General features: G+C 41.9%; 1 protein-coding gene across 3 annotated transcripts in view; it reads right to left on the bottom strand.

Moving 5' to 3' along the window:
* Nucleotides 1-8,060: 8,060 nt before the first annotated feature.
* Nucleotides 8,061-19,431, bottom strand: part of SLC37A1 (solute carrier family 37 member 1) — a 35,290-nt gene continuing 23,919 nt past the window's right edge. For all 3 annotated transcript variants that reach the window (XM_082775054.1, XM_082775052.1, XM_082775053.1), the window contains 8 exons: nt 18,096-18,158; nt 16,733-16,818; nt 16,027-16,075; nt 15,101-15,174; nt 14,108-14,186; nt 13,499-13,596; nt 11,122-11,174; nt 8,061-10,524 (listed from right to left, as the gene is read on the bottom strand). In XM_082775054.1, the coding sequence (XP_082631180.1) occupies nt 10,509-10,524; nt 11,122-11,174; nt 13,499-13,596; nt 14,108-14,186; nt 15,101-15,174; nt 16,027-16,075; nt 16,733-16,818; nt 18,096-18,158 (518 nt within the window). In that variant the 3' untranslated portion in view covers nt 8,061-10,508. The remainder of the gene's footprint in view (nt 10,525-11,121; nt 11,175-13,498; nt 13,597-14,107; nt 14,187-15,100; nt 15,175-16,026; nt 16,076-16,732; nt 16,819-18,095; nt 18,159-19,431) is intronic.

The following is a 19,431-nucleotide window of genomic DNA, read 5'->3' on the forward strand; positions in this document are numbered from 1 at the left end:
TGCCATGGACTGAGCCCAGATTTTAGTCCCAGGATCAGTTGCTATAACACGGAGGACAAGGGACACTAGCTTCCAAGTCCTCCTCACATCTCATGGGTTATTCCTGGGTTGGTGGCCATGTGCAGGGTTTGTGTGTGTCTTCTGCACCCTTCTGGGGCTGGCAGGGATCAGCCTCTCCAGCCCTTGTCCCACCTCTGGGAGTCATCAGGTCTCATCGCTGCTCTTCACCTCCAGGCCTGGGTCTCAGCCCATGGCCTTGTGTAACAACATGTAGACGTCCATGTATCCCAATGACCTGCTAAGCTGTATGCCATGAATCACAAGCCATTTGGAGAGCCCCTTCCATTTCCTGGCTCCCTTGGGGCTGTCCCACAGCCTCTCCTCTCTTCTCACAACTGCATGGGTAGCACGGGCCAAGGGTCCCGACCGCATGGCAATGTCCCTACAAGCTATGGGCACAGCAAACTGCACAACCCTGGACTGACCAGCAGCCACATGAGGGAAATCAGGGTTTGACAAGGGCCGTCATGAGAAGCCTTGACCACCAAGAGCAACTTTCCCCTTCAGGGGCACTGCTGTGGTGGTTTTTGGGTACACTGCCAGGAGAGCACCTCGGGGACCACCACCAGGGACAACCCCTGATGCCGTCCCTGACAGTCCACAGCTGCTGGCTTTTAGTGAGAAACTTCTCCCAGAGAGGTTTCATTAGTAGCTGGATCCTCTCCTGCCACTCTCCAACACAGCCAAAGCTATGTCTCCATCCTAGTTTTTCATGGTCTCTCCTTTCCCTCCTTTCTTTCCTCTTTTTCCTTCTCCTTTGAGTGGATTTCCCTGAATTCACCTTGGACTCTTTTTTTTTTTTTCTCTTCTTCTTCTTTTTCTTCTTCTTTTGTTTTTTCCTTTTCCTTTTTAAAAAATCCTTATTCTTTCATTGTCAGTTCCTTCCCCACAGTCTGGACACTGGGCAGGGAGGTTTCCCCCTCCCTGAGTCTCGCCCTCTGCCCAAGCATCTGATGGAAATGCACTGTTGGCTCTCGGCTGCTGTCTCATAAGAGAGGAATGAACTTTTCACAGACAGCAAACAAGTTTTCTGGTGAGAAGCTGAGAAGATCAAGAAACTTTCTGAACACATAGAAACAAAGCAAAACCCTAACAGCCCTCTGCTAAAAAGAGGAAAAATCTGTGGCCAGCTCTGCTCTCCAATCCCACTCCTTTTCCCCACGCTTTTACTCTGTTTTTGTTTCTCTTGCTCATTCTCTCATGTTTTCTGACCAGGGCTGTGCTCCTCACTACCTGTCCTGGTACCTTCCACCATGGCTGGGGGTGCTTTATGCCCTTCCCTTGTCCCACTTCATCCAAGGGATGCAGTTTCCCAACCATTTGCCATTAGTCTCTCCTGCCAGCGGTGCAGCCCCACTCTCCTCTGTCCCTCTGCCCAAGGAACAGTGCTAGAGAGCAGATAAAAAGCTGCAGAGCCAGAATTACTTTATCAGTAAAATAGGATTCCTACAGAGAAGCCAAGTCCTGCTTGCTTTGGAGCCTATGAGAGTTTGACCCTTGCGTTTGCTAGGGAGAAAGCCAAAGGCAATACATCACTTTGTTTTTCTTAATAAAATGGTGCATTTGGTCTGTTTCTATTTGTCTTCTACACATCCCTTCCCCTCCTCCAGGCCACCACCACCATGCTCATGGAGTGAGCAACCAAGACGGGAGCTGTATTTAAAGAAATGTGCCTGGTTTGAGTGTGCATCTCTGTGTGAGGTGTGACTGGGTGAGTCTCTGCAAGCCTTTAAATTATGCCGTGGGTTATGAACAGCCCACCGCTGCACACAGCTGAGATGTGTGCTGGCTACCATAGATTATGTATTGCTATAGGCAACTGGAAGCTGGCAAATGTTGTCCCATTTGGCATGCTAAATTTGCAGTTGAAACTAAATTTGGAGGAGTTGTGGACTCCCTTGAGGGCATAGAGGCCTTGCCAAGAGCTGGAGGGGATTGTGCTGCTCTGCACTGGTGCGGCCTTACCTCGAGTAGTGTGTGCAGTTTTGGGCACCACAGTATGAGAAGAACATAATACTATTATGCTATGAAAGAGTGTCCAAAGGAGGGCCACAAAGATGGTGAAGGGTGTAGAGAGCAAGATGTATGAGGAACCGCTGAGGTCACTTGGTTTGTTCGGCCCCGAGCAGAGCAGGCTGAGGGGAAGCCTCATGGCAGCCTGCAGGTCCGTTTTGGCCAGCTTCAGCAACTGGCTCCACTGCATAAGGTAAAGGTTGATGAATGTAAGCTCAGCCAAGTCCTCCAGAGACCCAAAATCCATCACCATGCATCACTGTATGAAAACTTCCTGCCTTTGGCATCCATGCCCGGCTACCGCATCCCCCATGGAGGGCATCAGCTGCTACAGGAAGCTGTGGTACCTGCATGGGCAGAGCCCAGCAAAGGCTTTACACCATAATATAGATCCAGAATTTAATTCTGGGGGAACCAAACTAACATTCATGAAGGATTTGCTTGGGCAAACTTGCTTGTAAACAATCACATGTCACAGAATAAGAAAATTGCTGGAAAGGCATGCAGCAATGGAGCACTTACCAGATCCATTTTTTGGCATAAAAAATAAGACTAGTGATATAGTTGATCACAGGGTTGTTTGTTGTTGTTATTCTCAGCAAAACACATTTAAACGGGCAATTTCAACTCTGCCTGGAAAACACAGACAGCAAAAGCAACACAGAAGGGATGCGTAGGTGAGCATACTGGATGCTAGTCATTCATTTTGTCTGCTGTTATGGGCCTAGGAAAACTGATAAAACTGTGTATAGGAACCAGTCTGTGCTGAGGAATACCCTGTCCTTTCCGGTGACACACTCTGGAATGAGATTTAGATATTGCTTCAGCAGATGCTTTACATTATTATGGGATTTCAAGCAGGCAAATATAGGAGCTTTGTTTTCCCTGCTGCTGAATGGCTTACATCATCTGTAACTTTCCTACCACGAGGTCTTATTTCAAACAACAGCGATGGGGAAATTATCCTGAGAACCAGACATGTTAGCTTTACTCTGACTGATCAGGGAATTTGATCAATTCCTCATTGTTAGGTGTTTAGCTGAAGAGGGATTTCATCCCCCTCACACAGAGCTGCTCCGTGCTGGCACCGAGCTGAATATGCCCACATTTTGATGGGGGTGACAGTCACTCCAGCACAGAGGACCCTGCACATCACTTCAGGACAGAGTATGTGTTCAATACATTTTTATGAGCTTTTCTATTATTTGCTAGAATGCTTTTTTGCTTTCACATAACTGGAAAGCTGCAGCCAGAGAAGAGGGAGGATTCCCAACAAGGATTCCCAACAGCAATAGCTAAGTCAAAACCCTCTGTTACATGGTTATTAGCCCCAGGTATCAGTGGAAAACCAAACATGCAGATTCTGTCATGGAACAACACAACATTCAGATGTTTCCTACCAGATGATAGGAATGATTTAATAATAGCTTCAGAACCTGCTGTACTTATTAAGCTAAAGTCTCACGTGGCCTGCAGCAAAATTGGATGACTCAGACTCAAACATAATACTCTGTCCTCTGCAGCAGAAATAAGAGCATTGTGTTTGGCAGAGGAATCAGAAGAAACCCACTCCTTCCTAAACCTAAACTTTACCCTGGATGTTATTTGGCTGCTCCAGAACTCAGGAGTTATCGACTATTATTTATTTATTTATTTATTTATTTTTAAAGCTAGGCTTCCCATACCTACTGGGCAGTGAAGTCCATCTCTCTTTCAGCTTGATCCTGACTCATGCTGTAACTCATGTATATATATATATACACACACACACACACAAATGCATCTTCATCCCTCTTGATTTAGCATATGAACTCAGGCTGCTGCTTTGAGTTCTGACCTCAGTGCAAGCTGCTGCTGGTTTCTGAATAACCTGAGAAATTCAGGCCACCTGTTAAGGATTTGGGTACCAGATAAACTTAAAAACTGCAGTGCCCAAGATGGCAAGGACATTTAAAATTTTTGAATTCTCCAAATGTTTGCTCCTGAGCTACGCAAGTGAAAGGAGAATGACATCCTAGAAAAAACATCCCGAGGTATTAGATCTTTACTGTAGCCTGTCAGTACAATTGCTAAAGTACTAACAGTTAGAAAAGGCTAAGCATCTCACTGTAACTCCACTCTGCCACAGTTCATCTGTCTAATACAATCTCTCCACAGTTTTACCTGCTGTGAATCTTTATGTGCAACAAACAACAGAAATTAACTTGGTCAGAGATCGCAGGCCACAAATAAAAATTAAAAAAAATCTAGCAAACATGAAATCGGTGTCCTGCAATCTTGCAAGGGAAAACTACAAAGTCAGAGCCAGGCTTATGCAAGAAAGTGATTTGTAGGGATGAGGAAAAATGAGAAGTTTTAGTTCTTTCTTTTTTTCTGTTGCATTTTTGAAGATGCACTATGAATGTGATTAGATGAGGAGAATCAGCTAGTATGATGGTAAATAAATGCAAGTATCAGAATAATGTACAGTCTATGATGCTTAGTTTTGAAGCATGAACTCTACCCACAGCTCTAGACTCAAATAACCGTGGTAACCTAAATATCATGGAGGGATTCAGACTCACAGAGGACACCTTGCACCTGACTTGAAAAGTACTTGGAAAACATCATCTTCACTTGGGTTCTCCACTAGTTGCTCATCCAACCTGGCTTCTACCCTTCCATCCCAAGAGCAAAGGAACTAAGTGGTCTGTGGAGAGGAGAAAATATAGATGTGAGCACAAAAGTGCCAAGCTTCAAATAAGCCCTCTGGCAATTGAAAAATCATAAGATCATTTGGGGACAGCAGTCCTCTCACCTCAGTCTGGAAGTGCTGCTCAGCACTACGGGGTGCCAGTAAGGACCTTTGGGGTGAAATGGCCCTTCCCCTCCCTCTTGTTATCCCAACACCAGATTTTCACTTTTCTTTGTAGCGTCTCAGTCAATTCAGTCTTCTGCACTTTGCAGTCTTGGCTTTTTTGCTAGTACCCATCCCACATTCACATTTCCATAGCACCCCAGCCGTACCCTGCATTCAATTACATCATCACTCGATGTCCTCCTTTATCTTTCATTTACAGTATCGAACCACCTTTCGGTCTCTGCATTGCCTTTTCTCAATCTGTAGCTAACGTTTCATAGGAAAAGGACTTTGCTCTCTTTCAGATGAAACCTGTTCAAGCTCTTGACTGCAGCCGTCTGCGGAGTCGCTGGAATGTGCCTAATCCCAGAGCCTTTCGCTTGCTCTCTTCTCTCCTTGTCCTCTTCCTAAGCCTGCATACACAGTTTGTAAAGGCAGAGGGGGACTTGGTGATTCCTGGAGATGCAGAATGACCAGCCGCTACATGATCCTCTCTGCTCTCACTGTGACATTTCACCCACAAAACAACACACTTTATTTGGGCAGTTTGGCTTTTTCCTAGTATTTACAGAAGCACAGGAAAGAGCTATTTTTAGGCAAGAGATATTCAGCATTTGATGCCAACCTTTCACTTACCTCACTGGTTTCCAGCAACTGCCCTTTTTCCTCATCCATTGTCTTTACTTATGCTAACACATACTGTACTACCTTTTTTTTTGTTTTGTTTTGTTTTTTGTTTTTTAAAGTGTGACACGCAGATATACCTCTCCAGGAGAAAAAAAATGACTCATTTGAATTTATTTTTATCTGGTCAGTTATTTAACAGCCACAACAAAGGATATTCTATGTATGTGTGCGTATGCACCCTTATCATATGCCACAGAATACAACCGGACAGACAGTCCCTTACAATGTGAAGGTGTGGTGTAAACCATTTGTGGAAAGAGATCTTAAACATCTTCCATTTCTCAATGGCTTGAAAAACTTGCCGTGAATATTGCTGTCAGCCACCAGGAAGGAAATGCTTTTGGAATCTCATCCAAGTGAAACACATTACTCGGAGCATCAGCCTTTTAACAGCATTCCTGTGTTTACACTTACACGGCAGTACATGCACAGCTTAGTGTCATCCGCTGCCTGAAATGTCTGGACCACTGATAGTATTACTGAAATGTGGCTAAATATTTGTAACTTGCCTCTGTAATAGAAGAAGGGAGAGAAACACCAGCCCCAATATCATCATGAGGTGAAGAAAACATCCTTTAAATTCTCTATTTCAGTACAGTGTCAAAGATGATTTTCAACATGTATTTGACAGCTAATATCCTGGTGCAGGAGATGAGCAGAATCCCCGAAATAGGCCTAAAGAAAGTTTGGCTTTTGTATCCATAGACTACAGAGCCGTGAAAGTTTCACTGCAGCAGCAGGATAATTACGCTACATGTATACGTCAATAGAGAAACACAGAGGAAGAAAATAAAAAACAAGCATCAGCTAATGATGTTAATTCTCTCATTCCCAACTCATAATCAAAAGAGGGGATAAGGTCATTTTACAGCAATGAAGTTTATTAAGCTCTGAAGCAGTGAGACACATAACATGCTGTCAAAGTCGCTGGACGCAAGGCTGAAGTAGAGCAGCAGTTAGAGCAGCTCCTTCTCCCTTCCCAGCTGTAAGGAGGACAGTCAGATTTTTAACTGAGCGTGGCAGAAGATGTAGCTCAAGGTTACTGATGCCCCAGAGCACTGAGATGCAGAGCTCCCGGTGAGAGCAATGGAGCCCTGCGTCTGCGGTCACTTTGCAGGCGCAGCAGCCTGGGAGCAGAGGGGAGAAAGAGTCCATGCTATCACCCTGATAATTCAGCGAAGAGCAAAACAAAATCAAAATAGATTTGCTGTGAGGTGAAAGTGACATAGTTCAGAATGAGAACAACCTATCAGATAAACTTCAAGGTTGGGGAAAATCACTACGTAATCTAATCTAACCTCCTATATAATATGCGGGCCATAAAATTTCATTCAGACCAGAGAATACCACCATCACCAGTTCCAGGCCTAATAATTTGATCAGATTGTAAACAATCTTTCTCAGCTGAACTCTGTATGAAGAACAGCCAGGCTCCAACAGCTCTAAATAACCTCTGATTTCTTTTATACCATATTACGCCTACGCAACTTTGAGCAGCACTTCTCATACAAACAACTCCAGGCATCAATCACTGGAGAAAAGCACCAGCACCAGCTGAACGGATGCTCAAGTGTGAGTGCTGCTGCAGAGGTCTGAGGTAGTGTGACATTGGCATAGACACATAATGGATTCCCATTATTATTCCAAGGATATTATGCAAGAAATACACACAGTAACCTTCAGAAGTGGCGGGCAGAATCCCTTCTGGAGTTTCCTAGCTGGCAGAATATACAGGAATAGGCATGTTTCGGTCCATGGAGCAGGTTCAGCAGCTTAACTTTAAGGCAAAAGAAATCAAAGTGATCTGTGAATACACCACCACCTTCCTCGCTACCTGCTTATCTCCTCCCCACCCTATAAACCCTCCCAATGCAAAAAAGAGGCAAACCTCCACTGCAGCATCTCCAGCGACAGCCAAGTGAGGGTGCAGGTACTCTGGTGGAGCCTCCTGCTCCCGATCAGGCAGAACAGAAGCTTGTACCCAAGCTTTCTTGTACCCGAGCTTTATGTTTTCTTATACATAAAGGCCCAAGCTGTTACTTGCCTGTTTATTGGAGGCACTTTGGGCACTTTCTGATCGGAAATTCTGTCCAAGACCCTCATTCACATAGTTTTAACCACGATTGTTTTCCTTTCCAAGCATTTTTTCCCCTGACGCAGGTGACTGTCCTCCTTCCCTCCTAGATGAAAATAAGGAGGCAGAATATACCCATCTGACTGGAAATAATGATGTTGCACAACCCACAAAACCATTAAATGAAAAAAAAATACCTGTTCAAGTTGAGAATGGTATTGTTTTCAAAACAAAAGGTTCTAATTTGTTCTCTTAATGAACTATTTTCATAACCCTCACAGGAGACAGGAGCGCTGTCTCAGCAGGGATGTCTACCCTCCAAACAATAAATGGAGCATTTCTTCATGGAGATGTAAAAGATGAAGTAATCAACATTTCTCACTTTACAGCAGAACCCATTTTTATTCTACACAGAAGATAAATAGATAAAATTCACAATTACTGGCATTAAAAACAAAAACCAAACCCTGCAGTCTTATTCCAATTCGTCTCTACCTACTGGTCATTCACGTTTCCATAGACAAAATGTTGTCAGTCTTGCTGAATGAATGAACGAATATTGACACCCAGTAATAACAAAACAGTTTGTTCACAACCTGGGGGACCCTTAGGGTTGTTACAAAAGAGCAGCAATCTTCATCTTTTCGTTGAACACATTCATTGCTGGGAGGAACCGAAATGTGGCACATTAGCAAGGAAAGAGACGTCGGTGCAGCGGGAGTCCCAAATCCCTCCTGCCATCAGTGGAAGGAAGGACTCAGCCCAGCACCTCAAATGTTTTCACAGTCCCATATCCAAGTCACTTCAGCACAACAGCTATTCAAATAAATAAATAAATAACAGCAGCAGCCCCAACAAGTCAAACATGTAAAATCCAAAACACGGTTAAACATCTTTACAACGTGTAGCTGTTAAATATAACTGAAAGCATCCCAACCAAAGACTTCAGCCCTGATCTGCTGCAGAATTCTGTGGCATTTAAATACATCCTAAAGCCTAAATGCAGCATGGATTTACCGGTACAGACTAAGTGTCTCCCCCGGTCTCAAGAGGTTTATTCAAAAGGTGTACAGTTAACCAGTGATCTAGGTAACTGCAGCTTCAGAGCCTACATAGAGCATTCACTTGCAAAAGACTTTGGTACCTGCCATAAATCTTTGTGGGACTGAGGTCTTCCCTATGTCTCTGTTCAGTGAAAAATAAACACATTCTTATGCTGTTCGGATCAAGCATAAAGCACATGCTGAATCAAAACAGTGAAATAACTGATCAGAGACTGAACAATTACAAAACAGTCCTGGAAATTAAGTATTGTGCCAACACATGGAACATAATACCAGCAGCTGATGAGACATTTCTCCGTGTTTTGCCAGGCTATTTTAGAGTGCTGTTTTGTTAATCAAGTACAAACACTACTGCATTGTTTCACAGAACTTACAGCACAGTTCAGAACAAGACATGTGCCTAGAACTTCAATAAATACACTTAAGAACAGTACACAGTTTAAATTATCTAACCTTCACAATCTAAGTATAAACACCTCATACAAAAAATTCCTTTTTACTTTGTACACGTTTAAAAAAAGATCACAGAAGCATCTGTTTTGCAAAGGAGATACCTGTATGAAGAAATGATATGTTCTGAAGACATTAAATTGTCTATTTGCTGGGTAACACTAGTTACTGAAATGTTCTCTTACAACCTACCACCTAGGTAATTTTTCTTCTCTTATATACATACATATTTTGGCTCTGAATCTGAAACTCAAAGCCACTTGAAATTAGCCACTTGAAAGAGATTTCTGGTTATTAAGGCCCTGATCTGACAATGAACTCCAAGTGCACACACCACCACCGGAGTACCCAAGAAAGATCATTGTGGCACTGGGCACTAAAGCAGCACTCTTTTTCAATCCTGTAATGCTGAAGTGTGGCAGCACACAGTTCTTTGCCACCCCAAAGGAACCACCTGTCATTTCAACCCAGCCTAGAGGAGCAGCACAACAATTACACGACGTTTGCACTACCAGTTTATAATGCCCTGAAAATTGTTAGAGCCCCCCACAGGAAATTCTGACTCATAACCTACTTCTTCTTGTTGCTTGGGACTCCGTTTTGCACAATCCTAACTGAGGGCTAACATCCACCCAGAGAGTCTGTGGAAACCGCTAGCTGTGGTACACCGCAGCTGTAAATTCCATTTCATTACCTACCGAAAGGTTGGATGTTGTCCTTGGGAGCAGAATTTGTGCTATAGTTAAAGACTAATAATATGGTGAGGTTATTATTGTCTGAGCAGCTTTGAAATCCTAATAGCAGTGTACATTAATAACCAGCTGGTCTTGCCCTCTATAATGCGATGCCCTTGATCACAGCGATGCACACGATAACATAAGGGATACTTTGCTCACTGACACAGAGACATTTCACTGCTAGGCTGTCTGTTATGATTTCAACATCCTTCTGCTCTACTTCTGACTTGTTTTTGGAAAACACACAGTACAGCGCTTTAATTAAAACATCCTATCAAAAGAAATTAAAAGGCACTTGGTATTTCTCTTTGGCTCAGTTGAGGCGCTCTGCTAAAAGCTTCCCAAAGTTCCTGTCCCTCCATCTGATGAATAGTTGCCATCCTGAGGTACTTATTCATGTGCAAAAATAAGAGCTTCAGGGATTTACCGGTTGCATTTCTCAAATTGCTTCCAGTAAACGTGCAAAAATTCTTCACCAAATAGAGTCTCTTAAGTATAGAATAACACATTCTGTGAAGTTTTTTTTTTTCAGGGGAGAGCTCTGGTCACTTACACAGTCATTCTTCCAAATCTGGTCTCTCAGCTCAGTGTTCTTTAAACCTGGGAAAGGACAGCAATCAGTCAGGAGAGCCTTAGGTGTGAGGTGTAACAGCCACTAACTTAAAAGGCAAGTTTTGCCTTTTGCTATGTGTTTTTGTATTCTATTTCACTGCTCCAAAACAGCCAAGGAACCCAATTTAGATTTTGCTTAGATAAGTGTAACCCCTGTGATTCACTGGATTTTTTTTTTCCCCTCAAAACCTTGTAATTTCAGTCACCCTTTCCTTTAGAGAGGCCTTTTAGCAAAAGTTACATTTGAAACTACCAAACAATACACAGAAAGCAAGCAATAGAGTAGCTTCTTCTTCCCCACCTGCACGTTCCATGATGAAAATCAGAAATATTCCATATTCAGGAAAAAAACAAACCCTAAGAGACCATGACAAGTCTGTTTTCAGGTGCTTGTTAAAATACAAGGTTCTAAAGAAAAATAATCGTGATTTAAGAACATTAAAAAAGATTACTTTTTTAAAGAAAAATTGAAAGAGACAAATGGACATATACAAAACTTATTACATTCTGTCTACATAGGGGTATTAGCTTATTAACATGTTCTTAAACTGTTATTAAAGACCAACAGCTTTATATAACACTTACAGGGTATGATCTGCATTACACCGAAGTTCCTTCTGAATGAGACGGAGTAAGAACTGTAAAGAGAGTCACAGTATCTGTGTTACTATCTGTACAGATATACCAACAAGCTAAAATTCTGGCTAAGATGCACACTTTTATTCAGAGTTCCTCATTTGAAACACTACCCTGCAATGCTGAAATCAGTAAAAACAAATAAATAAATAAATACAAAAATTATAGGTGCTTAATCAATGTTTGGAAGAGGAGTTTTCACAATGAACTTGTAACAAAAAATAAATCTCCTTTTTGCAATTGAGAGACCAATTCCTGTGTAAAAAAAAAAAACAACACAATGGTTTTCCAAAGTTATTTAACCAGCAGATGTGTAAAGAAACCAGCAGAGGGAACCCAAGACTTCAAGAAAACATGGCAGATGGAAATTTTGGATCTTAAAATTATTTCAGCTGCTATTCTGAAGAAGAGTTGTGTGTGTGAAAAGCTTTAATCACACAGTTAGTCAAGATGAGTGATGTTAGTCATGTTTACTTGCATGTGCAGGATCAGGACTTTCAAATGCATTTTAAAAGGTGTGCTTGTGGAGACAGTCCCCAGGAAAGTGATTTCAGAAACAAAATTTGAGGACTTCCACATATATTAAAAGACAGAATTAGAACTATTCCAGGATTCCTCACTATTAAAGGTTTCCTTACCTTCAGAGTTTCACTGTTATAAATGGAATTTTCTTCAACGTTATTATCAGAATATTATTAAGTATTGCTGGTTTAAGGTTTAAGATATTAAACCTAACATTTTGGAGATATGTGAACAGCAAAGCATGACTGATCTGAATACCATGTATGAGGCTAACCCCCCTCCAGACATCTTTGAGTAAATAGGAGTTGAATACAGGCATCTATACTCTGCACTGAAAATAACAGTGAAAGGAGTTATAAAAAAAGCTTCACAAGAGCAGAGTCAATCCTGTCAATAACAGTGCTTTAAAAATGCATTTTAAATGATGCAGCAAAGAAATGTGGGATTTTTTTTCATTTGTTTTTAATAAATAACTATAAAAAAGCAGAGTTTTAAGTCTACTTAGGGAAACTACAATTTCCCAAACCCCACTGCAGCACAGAATGGCTAATACTGTAAACAGTACAAACCATAGAGCTGTTGACTATTAGAGGGAACATACTTTGAATATTAACTTATCTAATTCAATTAATTTCCATGGATTTCACATCTTACATGTGGAAATAAATAGTTTACAAATTCGGGCTTCAGTTTAGAAAGAAAGCCTCAATCCCAACTCAAAACAAAAAATTCTGCTCGTCTCAGAGAGTGGTCTGACACACTGAGCATCAGCTCCTCTGCAGAAGTACAGGGCTTAGTGGAATACCCTGCAGGCACGGGGTTTGGTCTGGGCACAGCCAGTAGAGAGGAAGGTGTATATCTCAAGTGTTTCACAGTCACCCCACACTTTCATGAGCACTTCCATCCAGGACTTCAAAAGCAGAGGATAAGCAAGTGACACTTCAGGACATCTCTGAGGTAGAGTCATAGTAGCACTCTGCTCTGCTGGAGCGGAGCAGACAAAGCTGGTACAGATGCCTGCTAGGGAAATCCGTGGCAAACACAAAAACATAACCTACAGGTTAACCTGCAGGTGGCTGCAGCAAGACTGACTTCAAAAGGTACAACAAGACACTCCTTGCCTCATCTTGTGTCTTCTTTGGTCTTTAAAGCAAAGCAGGGCATGTAAGGATTAAAAAACCTTTTCAGATCTTCCCATCCAGCATACAGGATCTCAAACAGGAGGAGGAGGGAGGAAAGTGGATATGCTCTGTACCGTGTCACGCTCCTTTTCCCTAAGCATCTGTGCCTGGTTACTGTCAAAAGCGAGGAAGGCAGTTTTTGTTTAACCTAGTACAGCAGTGTCGGGGCCTATCTGGAGAATGTGACGTATTAACTTCCAGCAGTTTCATTATCATAGTGTTTTTGGTGATACAGCAACGTAGCTAAACAGTTGTTACTACTTCAGTAAACCAGCTTTAAAGAAAACAGAAGTAATTCTTTCGTGAGTGGAATCTGAGGCATCTTCCAGCTCTATATAGGAAGGTTTGCTTACAATTAGGCCTGCTGTAATCAGCTCAGCCAGTGATTAACAGATGTGTATTTCTTCAGAAATGGAAGTGCATCAGAACTAATCTGCACTTCTGATTAAAATTAAATGAGAATTTCAAAATGAGCTGCTTTGCTCTTTTATTGAAAATTTCCTACGCAATTGGATGTTGGTTATGATGGACTACTGAATTTGCAAAAGGAAAATGTGCATTTTAATATATATAGTTTAGCATAAAGAAAATACATAGCAACCAAGCAGTGCTTTTAGACTTACTAGCAAGGCACACGCATCTGCCACCATGAGCATGTAAAACACATTGTTCCAACCAGAAGGGGAAATGAGACCAGCCAAGAGAGGCCCCAAAGCCGCACCTAAAATTGAATATTGATACTGTCAGAATGATGCGAAGTAAGACTTACTAGGCTGAAAGACAGCTATTCTGAGTTAGAGCATCAATTTATCCACCTAGATAACTCAGTATTACCCTATGGATTAAAATGTCCCAGGAAGTGTGAAACATAACTGGTACAGCTGGGAATCTAACACAGGGGAAACTGTGGGGAGACTAGAAGTTTGAAAAATGCCATTCTTTGGCTCACAGAAAAAGAATGCCCATCCCACAGCAAGATAAATCCTACTCAATTTTCCCTTCTACATGCCAGTGCAGAGGCCGTGACTGCAGGTCTCACAAACAGCCCCCATGGCATCTACTTTTTATATTTGCACTCAGTATCAGTCTATCACCCTCTCCCTCCCTCCCTCAGATATAGGAACATTAGGGAGGCTTATGGCTCCCTAATCTTCTTTGTGAAAGATCTTCACAAAGATCTTTTGTTTTAACCTACCCCAGCAAAGGCAGGTTACCTTCCAGCTCTGGCTTACCTACAGATCCTGTTCCATCGATGATTGCTGTCACTGTGGACAAGGCTCTTGCATTCCCTTTCAGACTTTTATGGGTACCCTTAAGAGACAAAGACTGCTTAGAACCATCCTGAGCTGAACCCTCTATGTGAGATGTACATTGTGAAGTTGCCTAAAATATCCTAGCTCAGATCCTTTTATCGCTACTCAAAGAAACCCTCCACTCAATCAAATGGTTGCCTACAGTGTTCTCCTTTATTCAACCAGTTTGTTTAAACAACAATAGCTGTGAAGCTTTCTCTTCTGCGCATTGTGGATTCAAGCAACAAGGACAACACTATCGCTTTGCATTATGCTGCAAGACTGTTTCCATGGCCATCTTTTCCTCTACTAATACAGCAAAGCTCTGTAGAACAAAAAAAGGTTCTGCTGTGACAAGAACACTAGAATACCAGAAATTTAAATATAAACTGAAAAGCTAATTCAAAGAATCTGTGGGCCAAAAGAAGCCCTTCAAGTCCCAGTTTTAAAAGGCAGGTTTTAAGAACTACAAAAACAACAACAACAAAAAACAACTGATGATGAACTACACATTTCAGAGAACTGCTAATCAGACAGACTTATCTTCGTACATTGAGGAGAATACACTCAGGTAACCAGTGATTATATAAACTGAGACCTCGCTCAGGTCAGATGTTTGGTTGCTGACACCTGAGGAATCAGTTAGCCCCTTCAATCTTCTGCCCAACCAACAGGTAGGCATTTTGTAATGTCAGATCCCACTCTCTAGCTAGCAGTCCCTTCAACAAGGTTAAGGATCAAGGAGGCAGGATACTAACCATTTTTAATACAGGACCTCTAAAACAATCTCAGTGGCTGAGTTCAACACAGCTTATCCACCTCACTTTGCTTCAGGACAGTGCAGCTCCTTCACTGACAATCCTACAGAAGTCAAATGGCTCTCTCTGGAGGCCAAAGCTGCTATGCTGGAAGCAGAAGGGAAGCCAAACTCACCAAGTCAGCAGAGACAGCAGTGGTGATCAGTGCGTAAGGTCCGTTCACCAGGGCACCGCTGATAAGCAGCATCACTGTTGCAAGTTGAACAAAAACAGAAAATGTGAGTTGCCTGAATGACTAAACTGTAACAACAGGAAATGTCAGCCTGTGGTTTTCAAACAGTTTAATCCTTCCTTGGCTCCCCTGGCCTCATTACAGGGGACAGTAAGAAAAGCTACATTTGTATCTCCCTGCAATGCTTTCTCCACAGTGTAAACTCCCCAAAATAACAGTTAAAAGTACTGAGTTAAAAGTACTTCCCAGGGCCCTTACTGATCATGGTAGTTCAGAGAAAGAGGAAAGTCTAACCAAACTGATTCTAAGCACAGAGGATGCTCACAGGAAGTCAACCATAAGCACACACCAAGCACCAGAGAGCCTTAAAACTTATCAAGGCCTTTATGTAGGTGAGACATTACTGTCAACTCTTGTGATTCAGCTTCTGTTTTCATGTAATAGATACGGGATTCAGTCTACATATGTAAAGTTAAAATCATTTTCAAGAGTACTGTAAGTAGTCTTTAAACCACTATAAGCAGTCTTTTAAAGTGTCTGATATTTGGAAAAGGGGATAGAATAAAGCCTATGCAGACATAAACAAGCTCCATAAACAAGACTAATGATATTACCTAAATCTCTTATCTCAATGATTAGTGGACATGATCTAACGTTATTTGTTAACTAAATCATGTCACCACTTAATTATTTCCTATCCCCTTCCTTATCTCACAAAAATCCTCGAAGAGACGGTGTTCATTACACATATCCTCCTCTCAGGGAGAAAGAAAAAAGAAAAAGGATCATAAATGGATAAATGGAAAGGAAAGGATCATAAATGAAAAGTTCACATAAAGCGAGGCAGAAAATAATTTAAAAATACTCACCTACAGTAGCCTCAAGGCCCATTTTACTGACCGCAGAGAACATGTACAACTGCAAAAATGAAAACACAGACATGTTATAATACCAACACCCTCATTAATGGTAAAATCCCTATTTTCCCCATTTTAGGTAAAAGATCTGTTGGTATTATGTGAAAAGTAGTTCTCACATCCTAGGTTTTACAAAACCTTTTTTAGACCACAGCAGGATGGTTGTTTCATTTGGACAGATCAGGGAGATAAGGAGCATGCTCCTCTTCCTCAGGTGTTCTTTCAGGAGAAAGGGCTATATTATGAGAACACTCAATTTTAAACTCTCCAATTGCCAGCTTCGACAAAGCACTGAATAGAGCTCACAAAAGAATCAAAACGCACAGAAAAACGCACCTCATGTGTCCAACTGCCAGTTTTCCAAAAAGAGCACAGCAGTTTTAGCCTTTGAGCAACTAAAATTCTGGCTAAAAACTGGACATCATATTTTACAAAAGAGCAATAAACTTTTCACATAATCCTGTAACAAGCAATGCATTAGGCTTGTTTCATTGCTTAGTAGAGGCAGCCCAAATGTCCATATTTGTTCACATGCTCAACTTCTTACGCTTTTAACCTGGCCTGAACTACATGTTCAACTTAGAAAATGCCGCTTGCAGAACTTCCTGAGTGCTGTCAAAGCCCCAGCCACAGCTGTCAGAGAGAGGCGAACTCTTACTGTGGGTGCTGCCAGCAACAGCATCATTCCGCAGGTCGATGCCCTCTTCTCTAGCCTGTCTGAAATCAGGCCTGCCAAAATTCCACCTGAAAGCAGAGACAGGTACGTGAGGAGAATACTCTGTGTACGTTTTACACAGAAGATATCAGCTACACTTAACGAAACCCAACCCAGATTAAAACAATGTAATAGGACTTTTAATGTACAGTTGCACACAGCAGCACAGATCTCGGGCCTGATGACACAATTTGCACCTAGCAACAACCCCATTAACCCAACCAGGGTTGACTTGGAAGGTCAGGCAGGAATGGGCAGTTTTTCTGCCTCACTGGTTATTGCAACTGAATTTCCAAGCCGGTGGTAGGGAAGGGGGTAAAACAGAGGTGGAAGTATTTAGAAATCATTGTTCTGCTGCTTTTGAGTGCAAAACGCCTTTGCACCAGGTGGTCCCATTCTGCCTGGAATTCTGGGATCCATCTGTGCCCAGTTGGTCACTGGTCCCTTAACTCCCCACATGCAACAGTAAACTTAGCTGTAGTGTGCTTTGTTCATTTCCCAACAAGGGAAAATGAGCTATTTTAGATCCCAGGGCAAATTAAATACTTGTTTTTATCTCCAGGCAGTCACTCTAGGCTCTTCAATTTCCCCTTCTGGTGTTTGCAATGACTGTACACAGAAGCACTAACTGGAGTGCGTGGCAGGAACAGGCTGGAAGGACTGAGGGAAAGGAGCTGCCACAATGATATAAAGGGAGAAGGAAAGGAAGTTCTCTGGATTCTCCAGATTCCTCAATATTGCTGGGCCTGCCTCTCCCTCTCCAGCTGCCCATCTCCAAAATGCCTACATCCCACTCAGATTTAAATATAAATGCCAAGGGCCCAAGTAGCACAAGCACAAGCTTGTATTCACAGTTGAATGAAATGCTGCTGAAAGAGGTCATTCACATCCCTAAGGTGATGTCTAACTCTGGCTCTGGGATGAAATAAGCAGTGAAAAATAGCTGAAGTGACATCCAGAACAAGCCCAGAACAGTAAATACAACCCACCTTGACACCTGTATCTTGAACTACCAGGGTCTACATCGTTCTTGATCCAGTGAAACTTCCCCACCATGAGCACCATTTTCCAATAGACTGATACAGGGCTTATTTCCAAAAGGCACTCAGGGAGGGGTCACATAAATCAGCTGGGCATTGAGATGATTATGCTAGATTCTCAATGTCCAACCCAGCTCTTTACTTAGTACCTTTACTGCTACTCTTCTTCCGTTTATATAAGGTACAAGACTAACAATACATATAAGCTGTGTGTACCAGTGTTTTTTGCTAAACTGGTCTGATTAAGGATTGATATTCAAGCTTACCAAAGATTCCACCCACATCAAACAATGTAGAAAGATCCCCAGCTCTTTTGGCATCAAGATGTTCTAGCAAGAGAAAAAAAAATAATTCCATAATTTCCAAACCACAAAAAGCAGATATCTCAAGTCTTGTCATGCTAGGGTAAATACATCTTACATCAGCACTGTTTGTTCACAGGAATAAGCTAACAGAAGGTGTTGTAAGGAACGTATCATAACTGGTTATTCAGTGATACAATCTTTTGAATGCAATTATATCCATGGCAGGACACTTTAACACTTCAGTTATAGATAAAGCCCAACCGACAGAGCTGTTGATTGTTCAAGTTTGGCTTAACAATATTCCCATTTGTGAATAGCCACAGAGTCACGAACAGTTAACATATACTCCTAAGTGAGGCTTTTGGCTCTAAAATGATTATTAGGATACATTTGGACTACCTACAGAGCTTCATCCTGGAGGCCTCCGTCACCAGACAGGTGATGGTGATGTCAGCCATTAGATTACCGGCCGTGTGCTTGGTGTAACATGCACCATGCAGTTTACGTGGAATACGAAGAAACAACGATTTCATCAAGTCCACTGTTTGCCATGGGCAGCAAGGACCACTGTTTGCATATACTTATGTCTAGTCTAACTCATGCGCTATGGGGTCAGGGTTCCAAGAGCTTATCAGGAAGTTTGGCAACCAAGTTAAGTATGACATTTCAAAAGCAGCTACGTTTCTAAACACCTTTGGTAGTTTTTAAAAGCTTCTGAAATACATTTGATAGAACAGTATCTGCTAAAATAGTGCTGTCAGTGGCACTACCATAACCTCACCAACAATGAATCTGCTACAGCACAGACTGGAGAACTGTAATAAACTTCATTAATCCTCCTGTTACCAGCCAGCTGCTTTCAAGGTATCCTATCTTGCAGGAGGTTATTGTTTATTTGGAGTCCACAGAACAGCCTTTAGCTGTAGTATTTTCAGCTGTGTGCATTTCAGTAGATTGTTTAACCTGTCTCCCTCCACTGGCTGCTATTGCAACACTTGTCCAGCACAGCATTTTAGTTAGCTGGGGGCTTAAAGGTCACATCATGACTCACAAGAACAGTAATTTCTCTAGGGAGAATTCCTACCTCTGTACTCTACAGCACAAACGAAAGCGCAGCGCTACTGAACACATAAAGAACCTCATTTAGATTTTTGGTACACATTTTAATTAGGCACTTGATCATTTTAGAACATTATTTAAAAAAGTATACTTCTCTGATTTGTTTGCAAGGGCTGAAGTCACAGCATTGCAACTTGGATTTTTTGATGATAAACCACTTTTTTTTCTCTTTTTGAAA

This window comes from Aythya marila (assembly GCF_965140915.1).
Source record: "Aythya marila genome assembly, chromosome: 1".
NCBI lineage: Eukaryota > Metazoa > Chordata > Aves > Anseriformes > Anatidae > Aythya > Aythya marila.